Raw genomic sequence first — 17,563 nt, forward strand, 5'->3', positions numbered from 1 at the left:
CGCTCGCGCCCACCACGACTTTGCTGTGTGACCCAGTCACCCAAAATTAACCCGATCACGTCGGATCTCAGAAGTTTAAGCAGGTTTTGAGCCTGGTTAGTACATGGGCGGTGACCTGGCCTAGCACCGCTTGTTGTAGAGATTCTCGGTTGGAATCCAACGGTTGTCCTGATTTAATATTGCGGGTGGATTCATCGTAAAAATATGTTCCATTTGTTTCATAGTGGACGTTAAAGATCCCGTGATGTCATTTGCTAGAGTTATGACCATTGTGTGCCAGCATTATGGTCCAGATTTGATCAAATTTCAAAAGTTACCTGCAAAATTACTCAATTGGAAATTGCATAGCAATCATCGCCCCCCTTTGAAAACTCGGCAAGATCCTCCTGAAAGAGAGTCATTAGACTTGGTGAAGCTTTCCTGGGTCGACAAGGAGAAATAAAACAAAGAAACGTGGACGGGTTCCCTCTGGCGGGCCAGATGTTTCGGGCGTTTGGCTCCGAGGTGTAGCCTGCAGATAGCAGTGTTGAGAGTCACTCTCTCGTACGCATGGTGGGTTTTCTCCGTGTACTGGTTTCCTCCCCCATTCCAAATTCTCATTTTCTCATTGGTGGAATTGGCCAAACATCTCCCAAGCATTCCAATACAGGACCCTCCTGAAAGAGCGTCTTGAGACTCTTGAGGATTTGCACGGTATATAATTTTCATAATTATTACTTTCACGCCCATGTTTGTGGCCATAAGCTTTGCCATGTTGCTGGTGTGCTGTAAAAGTTAGGTGTGTGTGTGCGCGCGCGCGTGTGCCTCTTTTATCTTTGTGCCACACCCTTGGTTGCCATGCGTCTTCTTAACGCCTGCCCAACTTGTTATGTCTGTTCTGGGGGTGATCCGTGTCTGCCTTGTGTTTGGTCTGCCTTCGTGTCTCACGTCAGACCCGAGTCTGATTCGTGTGTCTGACTCATGCCTGGTCTATGTCCGTGACCCGTGTCAGATCTGTGTCAGACCCGTGTGTGTCCCGTGTGTGACCCGTGTTTGACCTGTTTCCACGTTGCTTGCGTCTGCGTGCGGTAGGGTCGCGGTTAGTGAACTGCGTTACGAACCCGGCAACCCGAGTTCAATTCCCGCTCACGGCGAACACCAGTGACAATTATCTAAACCTGTCCTGGGCCTCCCCTAGGTCGACCCGGCCTGAATTGAATACCTGGTTCGGTGTGTAAACTTCGCCACTGGGGAGACAAAGGCGGCCGGTCATGGTGCTCGGCCACCCACACCCCTTCGTGTGCCGTGTCGGCCTTCATTGGTGCTCGCTTACAGCACTTGCCCCAACAGTCTGTTCAGTGTTAAGGCTATATGGGGGATCTTTGTCTTGTGCGCGCACAGGCGGCGTGTGTGCCTGTGCTGCTCAGTAACGGCTGGGCCTTGCCTTTCTCGGAGGTCATCGACTGGAACAAAGCGGCCGTCATCGGAGACGAGAGGCTGCTCCTCCAGGTGAGCCCAGCGCTGTAACCCAAATCATTTATAATTTTTTTTATCTTATTAAATCCTTTAGTTGTCTTTTTCCCCAGTTGTATCCCGGTTGTGCTGTAACTTGGCTTTCGACTTTTAATATTGCATTTCAGATTTACATACGAAATAAAAAAGACCTCGCTCACCATTACACTCGCTCACCCCAACACTCACCCACCCCAACACTCGCTCACCCCAACACACGCTCATCCCAGCACTCGCACGCCCTAATACTTCCCCGCCCCAATGCTCGCTCACCATAGCACTCACTCGATTTAACACTCGCAAAGCCTGCTGAATGCTTACCCGATCCTCGCTGTAACACTCACCATCAAAATCTCTTCTGGAGGGGGGTGGGGCAGGCGTGTAATGTTTACACTGCCGTACGAAGTGCATTGTGTGCATTGTGCCCAAAGCTGTCGTGAACAGAATGTCGCGTTGATCTCCTACAAAATTCTTTGGCACGTGCTGTGATGGGTACTGCTAGATGTGACCATGTCCATCCAGTGCTCGCCGAGCTGAATTGGTTTTTGGTTGCTGAACCAATACATTGTCATTACACAAATGAACCACAATACCTTGCTGATCTCGTCACGGAGCATATAAACCTTCATGCAAACTCAGGGCATCCTCGCACTGGCTTTTGGCTAAGCCATCGAAGAAAAATGGTCACTGCATCGTGCACTTTCAGATGCGCTTCTGTGGCCATCTGGAAAACTCTTCCTTTCGATTATTAGGAATCCACTGGAGCTATGCACTTTTAAATCATATTGATTGTGTTGACTTTGTTGTCATTCCCCCGCACCTCTGGTTAGCACTGTTGGCTGCGTGCTGTGCGAAAGAAGTTCAATATACATACATGAGGTTCAGTTTGAACTGCATGTAATTTATTTATTAAGTAGAGCATATTGCCGCCGAGGCCAGTCGCTTGCTCACTCGCTTGGCGTCAGCGCTTTGAGGCCAGCAAGGAAATGTTGACCCCCTATCGCCGACCCCGAACGCTGACCCCGAACTCCACATGTCCGCGTATTCCAGATCCCGTCGACAGTGCGGTGGCTCGATCACGACCGCGTGCTTGCCATGAGGCAGCAGACGCAGCTCCTGTGGAACGCGTACTTCTCTTCCATCGACAAGATCGTGCACACCACGCTCGAGGTGAGCCCTGCTCGCTCGCTCGATCACGAGCTCCACCTCTTACTTGCTCATTAACTTACCCGTTCTCTCACTCATTTACCTGCTCGCTAACTTTCTCGCTCGCTCGTTCACGGCCGGACGCGTTTTTTTTCGGCCACACTATAATTTAGTGTGCCGCTCTAGTTTGAGCAGTCCCTCGTCCAACAGCGCTTTGCCACGTCAGTCTGCACATACGGAGGGTTAAACTCTGTCGTCGTGTGCGCGTGCTTGCCAGATCGTGCGGGAGCGTGTGGCCGGAGTGGCAGTGCGCCCGGCGGTTGTGTGGAACCACCCACCCGGCGGTCTCCACGTGCTGCCCGGCTTCTCGTCCGCCCTGGCGCACTACCCCTTCTACCACGCCTACCTGGGTGAGTGCCGGCGAGGGCGGCTCGCATCCCGGGGGAAACAAGATCCTAGCTGAACCATTCGCGAGGTGCAGAGGCTGGAGTTTCATGAGTAATGATGTGTGTGTGTGTATCTACGTAGTGGGGGGAGCGCTAGTGTAGTGGTTAGCACACGGCACATCGAACCCGGCAACCCAAGTTCGATTTCCGCTTAGAACCAATAACAGTTGTGAATATCTAAACTGGTCCTGGGCTTCCCCCCTAGGTTGACTCATCCTTAATTGAGCACTTGGTGTGATGTGTAAACATCAGCACTGGGGGGGACATAGGCAGTCTGGCATGGTGTTGGCCAACCACCCCCTTGTGACAGGCCAGCCTGTATAGGTGCACCTTCCCCAACAGCCTGTTAAAGGCAATATGTGGGAGCTTTGTGCATTTGTGTGTGTGTTTCAAGTGTTTTGCGTTTCATCTGTTTGTCGTGTGTGTTTTGTGCATATGTTACTTGCCCGTGCGTGCCTTCATGCTCAGTTGCACGTGTGTGCGTGTGTGTGTACGTTGTGTATGTTATGTGTCGTGTGTTCCCGTCACTCACTTTCATATCCCCCCCCCCCCCCCAGGCCAGAGCCCCGAGCCCAAGTTCACCGCCGTGATCCACGCCACTTCGCCGCTCCTCGTGCAGTCGCAGCCGATCATCAAGCTCATCCAGGCGGTCGGCAAGTCCAAGTTCTGTGCCCAGGTGAGTCTCGGGCATGTCGTGTGGCAAATCCGGTAGTTCCACTCCTGGCCACATGCGGGGGTGGGGGTGGGGGGGGCGGAGTTCTCAGCCAACGCAGTTAGAGATGCCAAACGTTTCCCATGATCCCCCAGGGATTGGGATTAATTATATTAATTATCAGTTCTCAAACACCAGTCTTCGTTTCTACCCACAGTCCATGTTTTAAATGTTGAAAGGAAAGAAGCGTAGGTCAGGGTCGGGCTCGATCCCACGACCTCCTTCATACCAGGTAAGGTAGTTATCATCTCACCACTGTGACGCTTGACCATGCTACACCATGCTGGTCAGTGGGTGTGGGTTGGTTAAGGTGATGGAGCAACCAGGGCCAGTTCGGATATCACTCGCTCCTGATGATAGCCATCGGCCAGGTTTTCCGGGTTCATCGTGCAGTGTGTGAACCAGCTCTCTGCTAGGGTCACACACAGTATAGGGTGATCACTGGCTGACGTGTTTTCGCTGTGTGCAGGTGCTCGTCCTGTGGAACTGCGATCGTCCACCACCCGCAAGAAGCCTCTGGCCAGTGCTACCCGTGCCTCTCATCATCTCAGAGCCAGCCACGAAGGTACGGAGTGTCCGCGCATTGGCGTGTGCTGCATCGGCACATGCAAACACACGTGCGGGACATGTTTTTCCCAAACGGTGGCAACTTTGCCGCGTGTTGTAGAGGTTCGCAGTTCAAGCCCAGCCGTACGCCCTGGATAATACTTTTAAACTTCATTTTTTATTAAGTGCCTTGGTTAGCTTTCCTATTCTTTGCATACCTATCTGTTTTTGTATTGTCTGTTGTTGTAAATTTTTGACCCACCCCTTACTGGACATCTGTGAAGAAGAGCTTCATAGCTCATCGAATTCTTCCAGTCTAAATAAATATTCTGATTCTGAATACCGGTGGGTGTATTGGCCAAATATACGCACTGTCTGCTTTGCGGAGGACGTTAAATATCGCGTGATGTTATTCGAAAAACGAGAGAAGGCCACATGTGGCCGGCATCTCCTTCGAAATTTGCAAAATTGCCCATAAATTCGGTAAATACCACACGGTAACATTGCCGACTTGCAGACCATACCCAGGGGCACCACGGTGGTGGGATGTTAACCACCTCGCCTGGTATACAGGAGGTTGTGGGTTTAATCCCAACTATGATGATGCCTGATATATTTGTAGTTTGCATGTTTTCCCAGTGGTCATGTGGATTTTTCTCCGGATCCTCCGGTTTACTCCCTCCACATTTAAAAACGGCGTCCGTCTCGATAAGCCACTTTGTTGAGCTATCATTTGCGGCCTGGTCACTTCTGAAAAAGAGCTATATAGCTCAGTACCTGGAAAAATAAAAAAATGTTGAGTTTAGTTTTAGTTTATCTGTGAAAAACAGCCCCTTCGTGATAGCCTTGTGCTGTAGGAACGATGCGAATACCAAAATTAAAATAATTAGATTTGACTTTTCGTTACGAGCGTGCGAGCGTGCGTACCTGCGCTCACTTGTACGTGGCGTCCCTTGTCGCCACTCGCAGACGATCAGCAGCCGCTTCGTGCCGCACGAGGCCGTGACGACAGACGCCGTCCTGAGCCTCGACGAGGACACCGTGCTGTCCACGGATGAGGTGAGCGCGAGTGTGCGCAGGACGCACCGACGAGGTGTGTAACCGGTTGCTCAGACGTACGCGATCGAGATGGACTCTGCCACGGTCTCGTGGTGAACGCACTGGACCCCTGCCCCCCCCACCACTTCTGTCCATCGTTCCTCCAGCGGGATACCCCCCCCCCCCCCCGTCAGCAGTGGAATAAGCGCGCCATTTTAGTGCTGCACCTTTGCCTTCAGCTTTTATAAAACACTGCCCAGATTTCACCCATACTCGTCATAGCTCGGCAGCTAAGCGAAGTTGGATGGGTGACCGCCATGTATAAGACAGGCATCATAGGCTCGCTTTGGGGCCACGTGGTGGTCCAAACCTCCATTTATCACGGTTGGCTACATACGGTGCGAAAGAAGTTCAACATATGTCCAGTACATACGTGGTGGGCAGTGCGAGACAGTGCAGCAAAATCAATTGTTGCACTGTTCCAAAAACTTCTCGCCTCTGTCCATCCACCCAAATGGTTCTAATACACCAAACGGTGATGAACCTTCGAGTTGGCTAACAGCGTTCGATCCTAACATTTCTGTGTGTGTGTGTGCACGCGTGCTTTGCGCAGGTGGACTTTGCGTTTGTAGTGTGGCAGAGTTTCCCGGAGCGGATCGTGGGATACCCGGCCCGGAGCCACCTGTGGGACAGCAGCAAGAGCCGCTGGGGCTACACGTCCAAGTGGACAAACCACTACTCCATGGTGCTAACGGGAGCCGCGTTCTACCACCGGTGAGAGCTGTCGTACACTAACATGGACACGTGCAGTGAATGCTGTACCTTTCATTAGTTTATTTAAATTATTTGGCTGCGATAAATTTCCACTTGATAAGCCACTTTATTGCGCTACTATTTGCGGCTAGGTCGCTCTGAATAAGAAGCTAAAAGCTCAGAGGGCTTCACCTGGTCAAATAAAATAGTTTAGTTTTAGACGGTCACTGCAATGCACGCTGTCAGATGTACTTCTGCGACCATCTGGAATGCTCTTCTCTTCTGATATTAAGAAGCCACTGGAGCTATGCAGTTTTAAATCTAGATTGACAACTCATTTCTTTAATTGAGGCTGTTGTCCTCCCCCCGCAGCTCTGATTAGCACGATTGGCTATGTACGGTGCGAAAGAAGTGCTACATACATAATGACACATTTTCGCGATCTAACCAAAAAACCTATATTATGGATACATACAAACACTAACCCTTACCCTAACAGTGGCCCTAGCCCCAACACCGTGTCTCCCACCCCTTCTCCCGCACCGCAGATACTATAACTACCTGTACACGCATGCGCTGCCGGCATCGCTGCGGGAGATGGTGGACTCGCTGTCCAACTGCGAGGACATCCTCATGAACTTCCTCGTGTCGGACGTCATAAAGATGCCACCCATCAAGGTCACACAGAAGAAGCAATACAAGGAGGCCATGATGCAGGTGCGGTGCTGCTGCTGCGCCACATGCTTGTGACGGTGGTCCTGGGTGTTGAGCTTGTTGATGCAGCTGCTGTTGGTGGTGCTGATCGTGGGAGTGATGGTGGTGCAATTGCTGGTGGTGATTCTCGTGGTGGTGGTGGTGGTGGTGGTGCTGGTGTAGACATACCTACGATTGTATTGGTGGTATTGCTGGTAGTGTAGACATATCTATGATTGTATTGGTGGTTTTACTGGTGGTGTAGACGTATCTTTGATTGCATTGGTGGTATTACTGGTGGCATGTACATACCTGTTGTTGTCGGCAGTATTGTTGGCATGTACGTGCTCACGACGGCATTTGGCTGGGCAGATCACGATGACTTTCGTTCGCTTTCCCCACCCGCAGGGCTCAAAACTGTCACGCTGGGCCGACCCAGACCACTTCGCTCAGCGACAGAGCTGCATGAACGCGTTCGCCACGTGGTTCGGCACCATGCCGCTGCAGCACACGCAGAGCCGCATGGACCCACTGCTCTTCAAGGATCAGGTCTCTATCCTGCGCAAGAAATACCGCGACGTCGAGCGCCTCTGAGCTCCCCACACCACCACCACCACCTCCAGGCTCTCTCGCTGGCTCAGTCTCGCTTGCAGGCTGGCACCGAGGATAGCTCGCGGGTGCACAGAGTCTCGTTCACTGGCTGGCTCAGTGGAAGGCTCGCTGGCTGGCTCCGCTGGCTGGCTCGGTGGCTGGCTCGGTGGCATGTCGTCTCTCACATGCTGGCTGGCTCAGTGGCTCGTTGCTTTGGCTCGGTGGTTATTCCGCGCGCCCGTTGGGCCCTTTTGGTGCGGAGTCTCCGTATCGGAGAAGCCGTTCCTGAATCCGAGGAGGAGAACGGGAGGCTGGAAGCCGCAGACTATAGACAAAAAGGACTATGGCTGACCTCCCAACATAACTAAGCAAGCCCATCGACCAATCATGTGATCGCACACACACACCCGTCGACCAATCACGTGTTTGCTTCGATGGACCGAAGGGAGAGAATCGAAGGGTTTTTTTTTTACAAAAAAAATGCCAAACTATAAACAAGCCTGAGTGGAAGTGAGCGTGCTGACTTACTTGACGCTGAACTCTTGAGGTACACAAATCAGTACAAAAATAATAGTTTTTATTATGACAATTTGTTTTCTTATTTACGTTTTTTTACAAAAAACTGACAAGATGAAAATACTAAAAAATTAAAATGGTACCTTGAAGAGGGAAAAAACATGGTCGTATAATTTTTTATTAACGTGAAAAAAATCACTTTAACACTAGAATTTCACTTTCTTTTGACAAAGTCAAGAAATAATGAAACACACCTGTGCTGTTTGAAGTCAAGTGACGGAAGTTGGGGTCACTTTCAGAGAGCCGCGCTGCTAGCATCATTATTTAATTGCAGTTTATTTGCCCGTTCATCTCATGCATTCCTTACAATACAATTTACAGGTATCTTGCAAAAACTATAATTCCTGTCAGTTGAAACAAATGTGTGCAGGCCGAGGTAATAATCAAAGCATATATGCTATACATTTGTTTTTACCAACTTGTGTTGCATTGCATCATGGGAAACATGAAATAATGTTTGTGGTGCACACCGGAAATGCAGTGTGGCCTCTAAATATAATCATGTTGATGTCGGTATGTGTTGTTTAATAATAATTGTATAAACTGAGCCATTGGCTTGGCCAGGCCAGTTTTATAAAACTTCTTTTTTGTTATTACGATGCTGGTAAAACAATGTCGATTTTAGACTGTTTAGCAGATGACTGGCTTGTAATCATGTCCTGCATGGCTTCTTCATACTCTTGATATGATGCCAGTCTTTTTAAGTTATCGGTACTGCTCATTTACATATTTAATTTCGTTTTTACTCTTGTAGTTGTTACAATTGTAAAGCAATTTGTGATTTACATTCGTTTCGATACAATAGTTCCGGCCGTTTAGTTATAATTTTATTTTTGTTCCATTACTACATTTGTATTCGTTATTTTGAAAATAAGTTATTGATAATTTTGTTTTTAATTTTAATACCATTACGGTTATTTTAGGCACCATGAATCTGAAAAATGACATTATTTAATATGAATATTGAAGATGTCATTGCCATTATTATTATTATGGCGCTCCATGGCCTCAGGCCGAAGTAATCATTTGCCTTGAGTGGAGGTCTTTCATTCAGGACTTACCGTCTGCAAACTTAAAGGGTTAAATCACAACGGTGTTGTTGATAATCACCGGAATTGCTCATTTGCCGTCCACACTTTCCCTGAAGCGAGCAGCCATGGCTGCTTGTTGGCGTCGATATGGGAAGGCTTCCGTCCACCAGTGGATTTAGAATAGATGGCACCGTTCATGGAGATACACTTGAGTGCAGTGGAGGTTAATATCTTGCCTTTACGGCCACTCGGCTGGTAGGTTGGATATGTGACCACATGACTGCTCAAAATTACAACCTCATTGGACGCCTGTGTGGCCCACTAATTATTTGAGCATTTTGATATCTGGCTGTCTCTCTGGTTGAGTAGACTTGTCTGGTGGTTCACATTGTCTGGTTGGTTGACCAAATAGTTGGCTAGCTGGCTTATCTGGTGGCTAATAACTGATTGACCCTCGTTGACTAGTGGGATAAATTAGTTATATGGTTGGCTGTCTAAAAGGCGGTCTGTCAGATCAGCTAACGTATGAGTGGCTTTATTGGCTATTTCAATGATCGAATATCTGATTGGAGATCCATCTTCGTAACTGTCTTCTTGAATCGCGTGACAGTTGGCTCACTGGTTGACTAGGTGGTTGACTGATCAAACGACTTTACTGGATGAATTTTGGATGAAGTAAATCTGAAAATGATACCATAAATGAGACACTAGCGAGACAGCGTTTGTACGCCATAAAACCGTTTTTATTTCGTTCTGGATTATTATTATTTTTTTACGGTCCATCATTGCAGAGAGCAGCTTGCTTTATAGGTTCCAGAGTGAATTGAAACTCAGAAAATGGACTGGTCTTACCCAGCTTGTCGGTTCTATGCAAGCATGAAGGTTGCGCCCTCTCGTGAAGACAGTGCTTCAAGCTTTCCAGTCTCAACGCTGCATGATGTGAAATGCGCACAAAAACAAACGAACGGGGGAAACATTTCTCATTGAACAAAAATCAACAGTGGTGACGTTGTGTGCATTGCTGAAAGAATTGGAGGAGTGATACGTTGGCGACTGTAAAAAATCATGTTTGCTGGAAAATAAACAAATTGAAGAAAAATTTGAAAGGAAAATATGTATACACACACACATTGTACATTGTAAATACCGCATTATGTATACTCTATAGTGTATGCTGTATTTGTGTATATAGTGTGTATATATGACACGTAGTGTGTGTACACATATACAAAAGCATAAAGCGCTGCTTCACAAAGTGAAATGCAGTACCATACCACACATACTGTATGGCAATTAGACATTTTACAATGTATTTTAAACATGCACAGTATGTACGTTCCGTTGATGCAGACGTTCCGTAAGGCGTCTGTAAATAGATGATTGCATTTGAAGGTAACCCATTGCACAGATCGTGCATATAGACAAAATGCAAATATGGCACGAGTACAATTACCGCGCCTACATTGACGGGCACACTTGCACACATAAACACCGCCGCGGATAACGGAATTCAGGGACAGGTGGTGAAAACGCCTTAAAATGAAGCTGGTCAGGCAAAGTTCTTTCCAGAGAGGACCTTAAAACGATGGAACACTTTGAAAATACGGACAAAAGCCAACGGTTATGGAAGTGAAATGAAAGAGCACAGGAGATGCTTCCATCTTGGATCCAGTTGGCTTTGCCATCAACGTCATCGTCATCCTCGTAATCTTCATTATTGTCTTGTCATTAAATATGTTTGTCCTCCACTTGCATTTAAGCGCACCCCCGCAATGTTTCGACCTGTTCTCAAGAGGTTTTCACGAGATCCTGCCACTTTTTCGTGGCATTTTTAGTTTTGTGATCATGAGCTGTTATCGAGAGAGCATCCTTCTGACCAAAAAAATACGGTCCTCTTCAATTCAAATATTCGCGTATGTCGGTTGGTCTGGAATAAGAAGTAGTTGATTCTGATTGACATACTTGGGAATAACAGCTTGTGGAGTAAAAGTCATCGGACACTGCCAGCCTCACACCACCAACAACACGGCTCCAACGATCCATCCACTTTATAACTATTGACTTGTTGGGGTGCCTTAGTTATCTCAGTGTCGGGAAATTTAACTCGGCCAGAGCAGTCGGTACAATATTAAGCGCACACACATTGTTAATTACCACGAATGTGTCACGGCTTAATTAACATTTAGTTGCAGTTCTAATGCATAATATAGATATTGTCTCAAATTGAACTCGCTCTAAATAGAGAAACCCGCAGACGCTGGCCTCACTCAGTCTCAGCAGTCCATGAGACGCAGTGCTAGTCTCGTATAACTAGGTATCATTTCCAAGTTACCAGGAGACTTAGTCTCAGTCGAGATGAGAACACTAACTGGTATGGTCTTGGGCCCAGACTACCAGGGGCCCTTGCACAAGGCACTGCCCCATTATCGGACTTTCGCGTGGTTTATATAAAGAACCCAACCTAACTTTAAAGCCACTGCACCCGAGGAAGTTGGCCACAGTGGCACCAGGGCTTTGTGCTCTTGCACGATTGATCAGATTTCCTTTGGTGGACAGGTGAATTGACCATCGCACATTTAAGTGATACCTAGGGTTGTCGGTGGCCCTGTGCTGTGATGCGTACCATTGTGGATTTCCCCGTCCACGTTATGGTTTATCAACGGGACCCACTAGGTCCCCGAGGAGGGATTTATTCCATGACATGATCATCACGTGTTACGCTGGGTTCGCTGCAGGCTTCACAGGTGGGTGTGGGGCTTCACCTGTGGGTGTGGGGCTTCACCTAGGTCACAGTAGCCTTAAATAAGCACCTTGTATGTGTGTGTGTCTTTGTGTGTATCCGTTGAATGGGGGCAGTCCAAATGTGTTGAACGCTAAACTGTCATCTGTGCCCCTTTCATAGCCAATCAACGATTTCAAATTATTTGGTGTTCCTGCGTTGGCAGTGTTGCACAAGCACAAATAACAAAAGCGCTTGACACATTCGTCAATAACAGAGTGGCCTTAAAAGAAAAAACATAATAGGTGGCATTTCAGGCAATGGCCCTTCATAGCACATCGTTTTTTAAAGGCCACTGTTAGTGACGAATTGTTTTGAGTGTTATTTGAGTGAAAGTGTATGGGTGCAGACTCTATTGGTGTAGACTTTATCAATGCTTTGTGGATGTGGGCTTCTCATTACCCAAATAGAGTGTATTAAGCACAAGTCACGTTTGTAAAACATGCATAACAATTGAAGTCAAACCATAAGTACAAAAAGGACCAACCAGAAAATTAAGCAAGCTGGAAAGGAAAATTAATGCATATGCATGTCCTTCGCCTTGCAGTGTTTAAGGAGCACACTGTTGGCTGGCCGGGAAAAGTCGTTTGCATATTTGCAAATGCATGTAATCTTTTCTCTGGTTTGAGTATCCCAAGGTTTGAGCAACGGGCTGATCAATTTTGGTAAATCGCTCATAGCAACACAACTTTATACCACAATGTGGTTCGTTTGGGATTATGTGTACAAGAATTATAGTGCTCCCCCTTTTTTTTTACAGACGTATGGAGCTAAGGGGCCGTCCATAAATGACGTCACACACCTCGGGGGGGGGGGGGGTTGAGAAATGTGACTTCACATAAAAAATGCGCACCTTTAAATAAATATAGACAACATGTTCTACTTAATAAAATTGACTTTCTAACAAATGTTTTCTTCAACAACATCAGAGTGCAGCAGCACATTAAATACGCACTACAATGGCAATAGTTTAAAGCGATTTGAAGCATGTTTTCTTTTCAAAATGGAAATATGGTTTTGGGGGGGGGGCAGAGCTTTGACGTCATATTTGAGGGGGGGGGTCTGACTTTTTGTGACGACGAGGGGGGGGTCAAAAATCGTCCAAAATCGCGTGACGTCATTTATGGATAGCCCTTAATGCATAAATGATTTCAACCCGAGTTGGAAAGCGTTAAACATAAAATATCAGTCTCACTCCCACTCCTGCCACACCGCCCCCAAAACAAATGAATGAAAAATACATGACCGTATTTTGTTTATCAGTTACGAAAATCTATCTAATATAAATCAATTCTAGTCACATGACACGCTCGAGATACTCACCTAACTCAAAGCGATGCAGAGGATCAAACAAACGAGAAAAATATATATTTTCTCACTTCATCTTGAATAAAAACAACCGCACTTATCGTGGTTTGCACACATTGTGTGGGAATTAACTGCGTACGTCCTAAGTTGCTTTTATCGTTCGTATTTTGTTTCTTGCTCTGTTCTGTACATTTGTCAAAAACCCATCCCCTAAAACACTCTGACGTTTAAGTCTGCCACGACTCCAGAATATTTATATTTTTTATTTCCCCCTTCCCCCGCCTCCCAGCTGTGGATTTTGTTGTCTTAACGCCCCACTTATTGTGTATAATAATGTTGAACCTTTAATAAAGTTTCAATGTTTAAAAGTTCACTATTTCTAGACTATTCGCCATTATTAAAAACCGTTATTTTTGCAAACTACCAATACACACAAAAAAACAGGTTTATACAGCACTTTACATGAATATCTTAATTTGTTTTAAAGTAAAAAAATATATTTTTTACATACGAATTCCTCACCGAGTCTTTTTGACTTTTTTTCAGGAGAGGACCGCTTGAGTTTGGATCCTATCACTTGAATGTATTTACGGTATTTGTGGGAGGCAATGCCTGGAGAAAATCCACGCATAGGGGAGTGTAACACTCAATATTCTCAATCTTTTCTATTACATTTAAAACATTTAACCCAATTTTATCCCACTTGTACAATGTACGTCATCTCACGGAACAAAGTATATCCGTTCGGATCTCTCGCAGAGAAGTGAAACCCTTGGTGTCGGAGAATGGCCCATGGAAGGTAGGAGGGCAGCACTTTTCTTCCTCGCTATGCCACTGAAAGTTAATGTTTGTCGTATGGCAAACCAATATTTTGCATTTTCAGAGTCGGACTTTAAACAAATGTTACGCATTCTTTGGTGACCGGTCTGACACCGTGAATGCACTACACTTGAAAATCTGGTTTTATCAGAGGTGACTGCCTGGATTTAAACCCAGGATCTAAGCGGAAGCTCGCTCAGCGCTCTGACCTCTGATCCACACTTACTTCTCAATTACCATTTTCAAACAATCGGCTCTCTGTGAATCCCACAGGGACACCAACCTCAAATACCTACGTGAGACACCAGCGATAGTGGTGGAGTCCTGGCCAACTTCAGTTGCAGACAGAATATGCAAGACTTGTATCCTCATGACAACTAACACATTAACAAAAATAAAACTAAAGCATTGTAATAGCTTAATAGGCTTACATCAGGGCTGGTGCAATTTGTAGATATATACTTCTTTTAGAACAATATTTACAGCCCTTTTGTCAGTCCACATCTGGATTGAGACCTCCACACCGTATCGGTCATGCGGGTCTTTGACCATACTTCACCAAGCTAGCGAGAAAGGCAATGGGCATGGCTTAATTATAACCTCTGCACCAGTGCCAGACTTTCCTGAATGCACTTGTGTGATACCCTTTGATTTTCCTGTTAAATGGAGCTAATGGATGCACGGTTATTTTTAATGTTTTTGTTTTATGCTCTTGATTGGTAAACTTGATATTCTTCGAACACACAAGTGTAATCATCAACCGTACTAGTACATCTTACAGGCCGATCTCTACATTTGTAGTGAGTTCAACTGAGTCGCAGACGTCCTCTTTGGAGGCAACACATTTATTAACACCAACACACGGGGTAACTGCCCCTTAACAGAATAACAACCTATGGTGGTGACCACCAGGCTAACTACACTAATTACAACGTAACTTTCTACTACGGACCGGACCACAGCTTGGATCCAGGTCCACATGTTGGAGACTCTGTAGGACGTAGAACATAGACGAAGGTTTCTTCAGGATGAACAACAGCGCCGGCCCCTCTCGGGGACCTGGCTTATATCCTCTGTGGCGTGGCTGGCTCCGCCCTTAGCCACGCCCACCTTCCAGAATCCTCCAGCAGGATCTCGACCCTGACACTTGACCACCCCTAGCCCCCACTTGGGGCCCCTGTGTAGACTTAACCAGTCACGTGTACTCTGGGGTCAACCAGAGTGCCACAGCCTATAGTAACCCCATCTCCATGGCCGGCACTCCCACACCCTATCCTGTAAGGGCCGGCACTGCACGCCGAGCGTAGTGCCATCCAGCGCTTATCGATCAGCGCTCACCGAGCCCCTCTAGTGCCGGTACTGCACCCACATCCAAGTGGTGTCCGCGATGTCGTTACACCGCACGCCGTGACCCTCTAGTGCCGGCACCACACAGTGACATTACGCGATGTCACTACACATCTACATGAATGGACCATTCCAGATAAGCCAGTTGTGCAACTGTTGTGCAACTGTTGGCCATGCAAATCAGACTGGATCATATAGTAAAACCAGAGACAAGCAGAGATAGAGACTCATAGAAATACTTAGAGACTCATAGAGATAGACATAGATACCCATAGAGATACATAGAGATGCATTACAGACAAGCCACCGTGCGATTGTGGCCACGCAACACAAACTATGGACCGTATCATAAACCATTGTAGTCTGCGCCCCTTCAACGGACGAACAGCAAAACGACACGAACTCACTCCTGAATCCCTCTAGTTGTGGCTAGCAGACTTCCACATTGGCATTAGCTTCTGACCATATTGCTGCCATATGCAACACATCGAATTGGGAAACTTTTATTTCAATTCTAAACTGGTCATAACGTGTAGCATTGCCTCAGGGCCCCACGGTGTAAATGGTTTAATGCCTGTACAAATCCAATTTTCTTCGGTCCCACTCTACTCTAAAGGAGGGGGGTGGGTCACTGCCCCCCGAAACGTCACTTTAGCAATATTATTTGCGGATGAAAACCTATGAGCAAAGTTTGGCGAGTTTGTTCTCGTGCACTACACTGCTAAGGCGATGCCTCGACCCTTTTTATCTTACATAAAGCACTGCGCGTGTAGATTATTTTATTCGTACCCTCAAGAAAACGATATCATGTGCATAGCCGCCATCTTACTAAGGGCACACGTCATAATTTGAAGGGGTTGACGTCATCGGATATGAATCCCCCCACCACTTCCCCCTTCCAGCTGAGAATCAGAATCGATTTATTTAAGTATGAACAACAATTATAATCGCCTGTATCCTTTCTGGCAGTAAAACAGAAGGTGTTAAGATGTTCAAACACCAAATGGAAATCTTTTGCAAGGAATCATATCTACATCACACACGGTCCTTGTGGTGAACATGCAAACAAAACGTGCTCTGATGAAATATGGTGATTGTCTTTGAAAGTGATTGGCCTACACCAGAGACAGCGGCCTTCTTTAGAGCCCAGTCGCATCACCAGTGTCAGACCAGAGAACAACGCCAAAAGGCGAACAGTTTATTTATTTAAACTGGGGGAATCCGATGAGCTATAAAGCTCTTTTTCACAGATATTCAGTGGGGGCGAGGTCAGACCGTCACAACAACAAACAATAGGAGTTACTCTTTGTTTTTTTCGGTAAAGTCACGTATAAATAAGAAATAATAAAATAACATAATAGCGTACGACGTTTCGGTTGCAACACAAGCAGCCATCATCAGGTACAGAAGAGCTAAATTTACGAGAGAGAGGAAACACATAACCCCAGATGTATATACAGACACCCAAGTAGGGGGGAACTAACACAGATACAACAGGGGACACAGAGAGAGAAGCATACCAAACAAACAGGGTTTAGCAAAATTAGTTATTTTATTATTTCTTATTTATACGTGACTTTACCGAAAAAAACAAAGAGTAATTCCTGCAATCACGAAAGCTTCGAATCAAGTCCAAACAATAGGAGTACAAAACAGCATGAGAAAGGTGAACAAATTACAAACTATATACACAAATAAAACTAAACTATGTTTGTTTATTTTTACCAGGTAAAGCCCACTGAGCGATTAGATTATTTTTCAGAAGCGACTTGGCTCTTACAAATGATTGCTCAACGTAGTGGCTTATTAACGTGGAAATGTATAGCAAGCTAAATAATCTAAATACTGTAATATATTCGGCCCAGGAATGCATCACGAAGTCGCTATGCCAATGAAGGCTCTTGTTGACCTCACCACAAAAGGGTGACCCAAAATTCAGTGTGGCAGCAACAATTGATAATTTTAATACTAATTCGTTTATTTAGCAATGCCTTTTGGTCATTGAAAGGATTGTCTGTTTATTGGTAGCTACTAACAGTGTAACTTTATATGCCAATGAAAACATTGTTCATGAAGAAATATTGTTTTAATGCTCATAAAGCCCCCTAAGATGTAATATGCAGCTTTGAATGAATTCACTCGAAACACAACACGTCAAATACACAGCCTTAAAATATATATGTAGAATCTGCGACGTCTTGGACAATGGCCCCCTTTTTTTAATCAGAGCAGAAGGGCCATTGTCCGAAACGTCGTCGATGGCAGTTGTGCCGTTTTTTGTTGTGTT

At 46.2% G+C, this 17,563-nt stretch overlaps 1 protein-coding gene across 1 annotated transcript in view; it reads left to right on the plus strand.

Annotated features, from left to right (window-relative positions):
- LOC116951675 (exostosin-1a-like) overlaps nt 1–13,483 on the plus strand; it is a 46,453-nt gene extending 32,970 nt beyond the window's left edge. The window contains exons 3-11 of the mRNA XM_032970486.2: nt 1,381–1,488; nt 2,542–2,661; nt 2,915–3,047; nt 3,641–3,759; nt 4,265–4,360; nt 5,311–5,400; nt 5,993–6,153; nt 6,681–6,849; nt 7,234–13,483. Of these exons, the coding sequence (XP_032826377.2) occupies nt 1,381–1,488; nt 2,542–2,661; nt 2,915–3,047; nt 3,641–3,759; nt 4,265–4,360; nt 5,311–5,400; nt 5,993–6,153; nt 6,681–6,849; nt 7,234–7,419 (1,182 nt within the window). The 3' untranslated portion in view covers nt 7,420–13,483. The remainder of the gene's footprint in view (nt 1–1,380; nt 1,489–2,541; nt 2,662–2,914; nt 3,048–3,640; nt 3,760–4,264; nt 4,361–5,310; nt 5,401–5,992; nt 6,154–6,680; nt 6,850–7,233) is intronic.
- The last annotated feature ends 4,080 nt before the right edge of the window (nt 13,484–17,563 follow it).

Source organism: Petromyzon marinus, chromosome 43 (genome assembly GCF_048934315.1).
Source record: "Petromyzon marinus isolate PM22_M1 ecotype Great Lakes invasive population chromosome 43, UKy_Petmar_22M1.pri1.0, whole genome shotgun sequence".
NCBI lineage: Eukaryota > Metazoa > Chordata > Hyperoartia > Petromyzontiformes > Petromyzontidae > Petromyzon > Petromyzon marinus.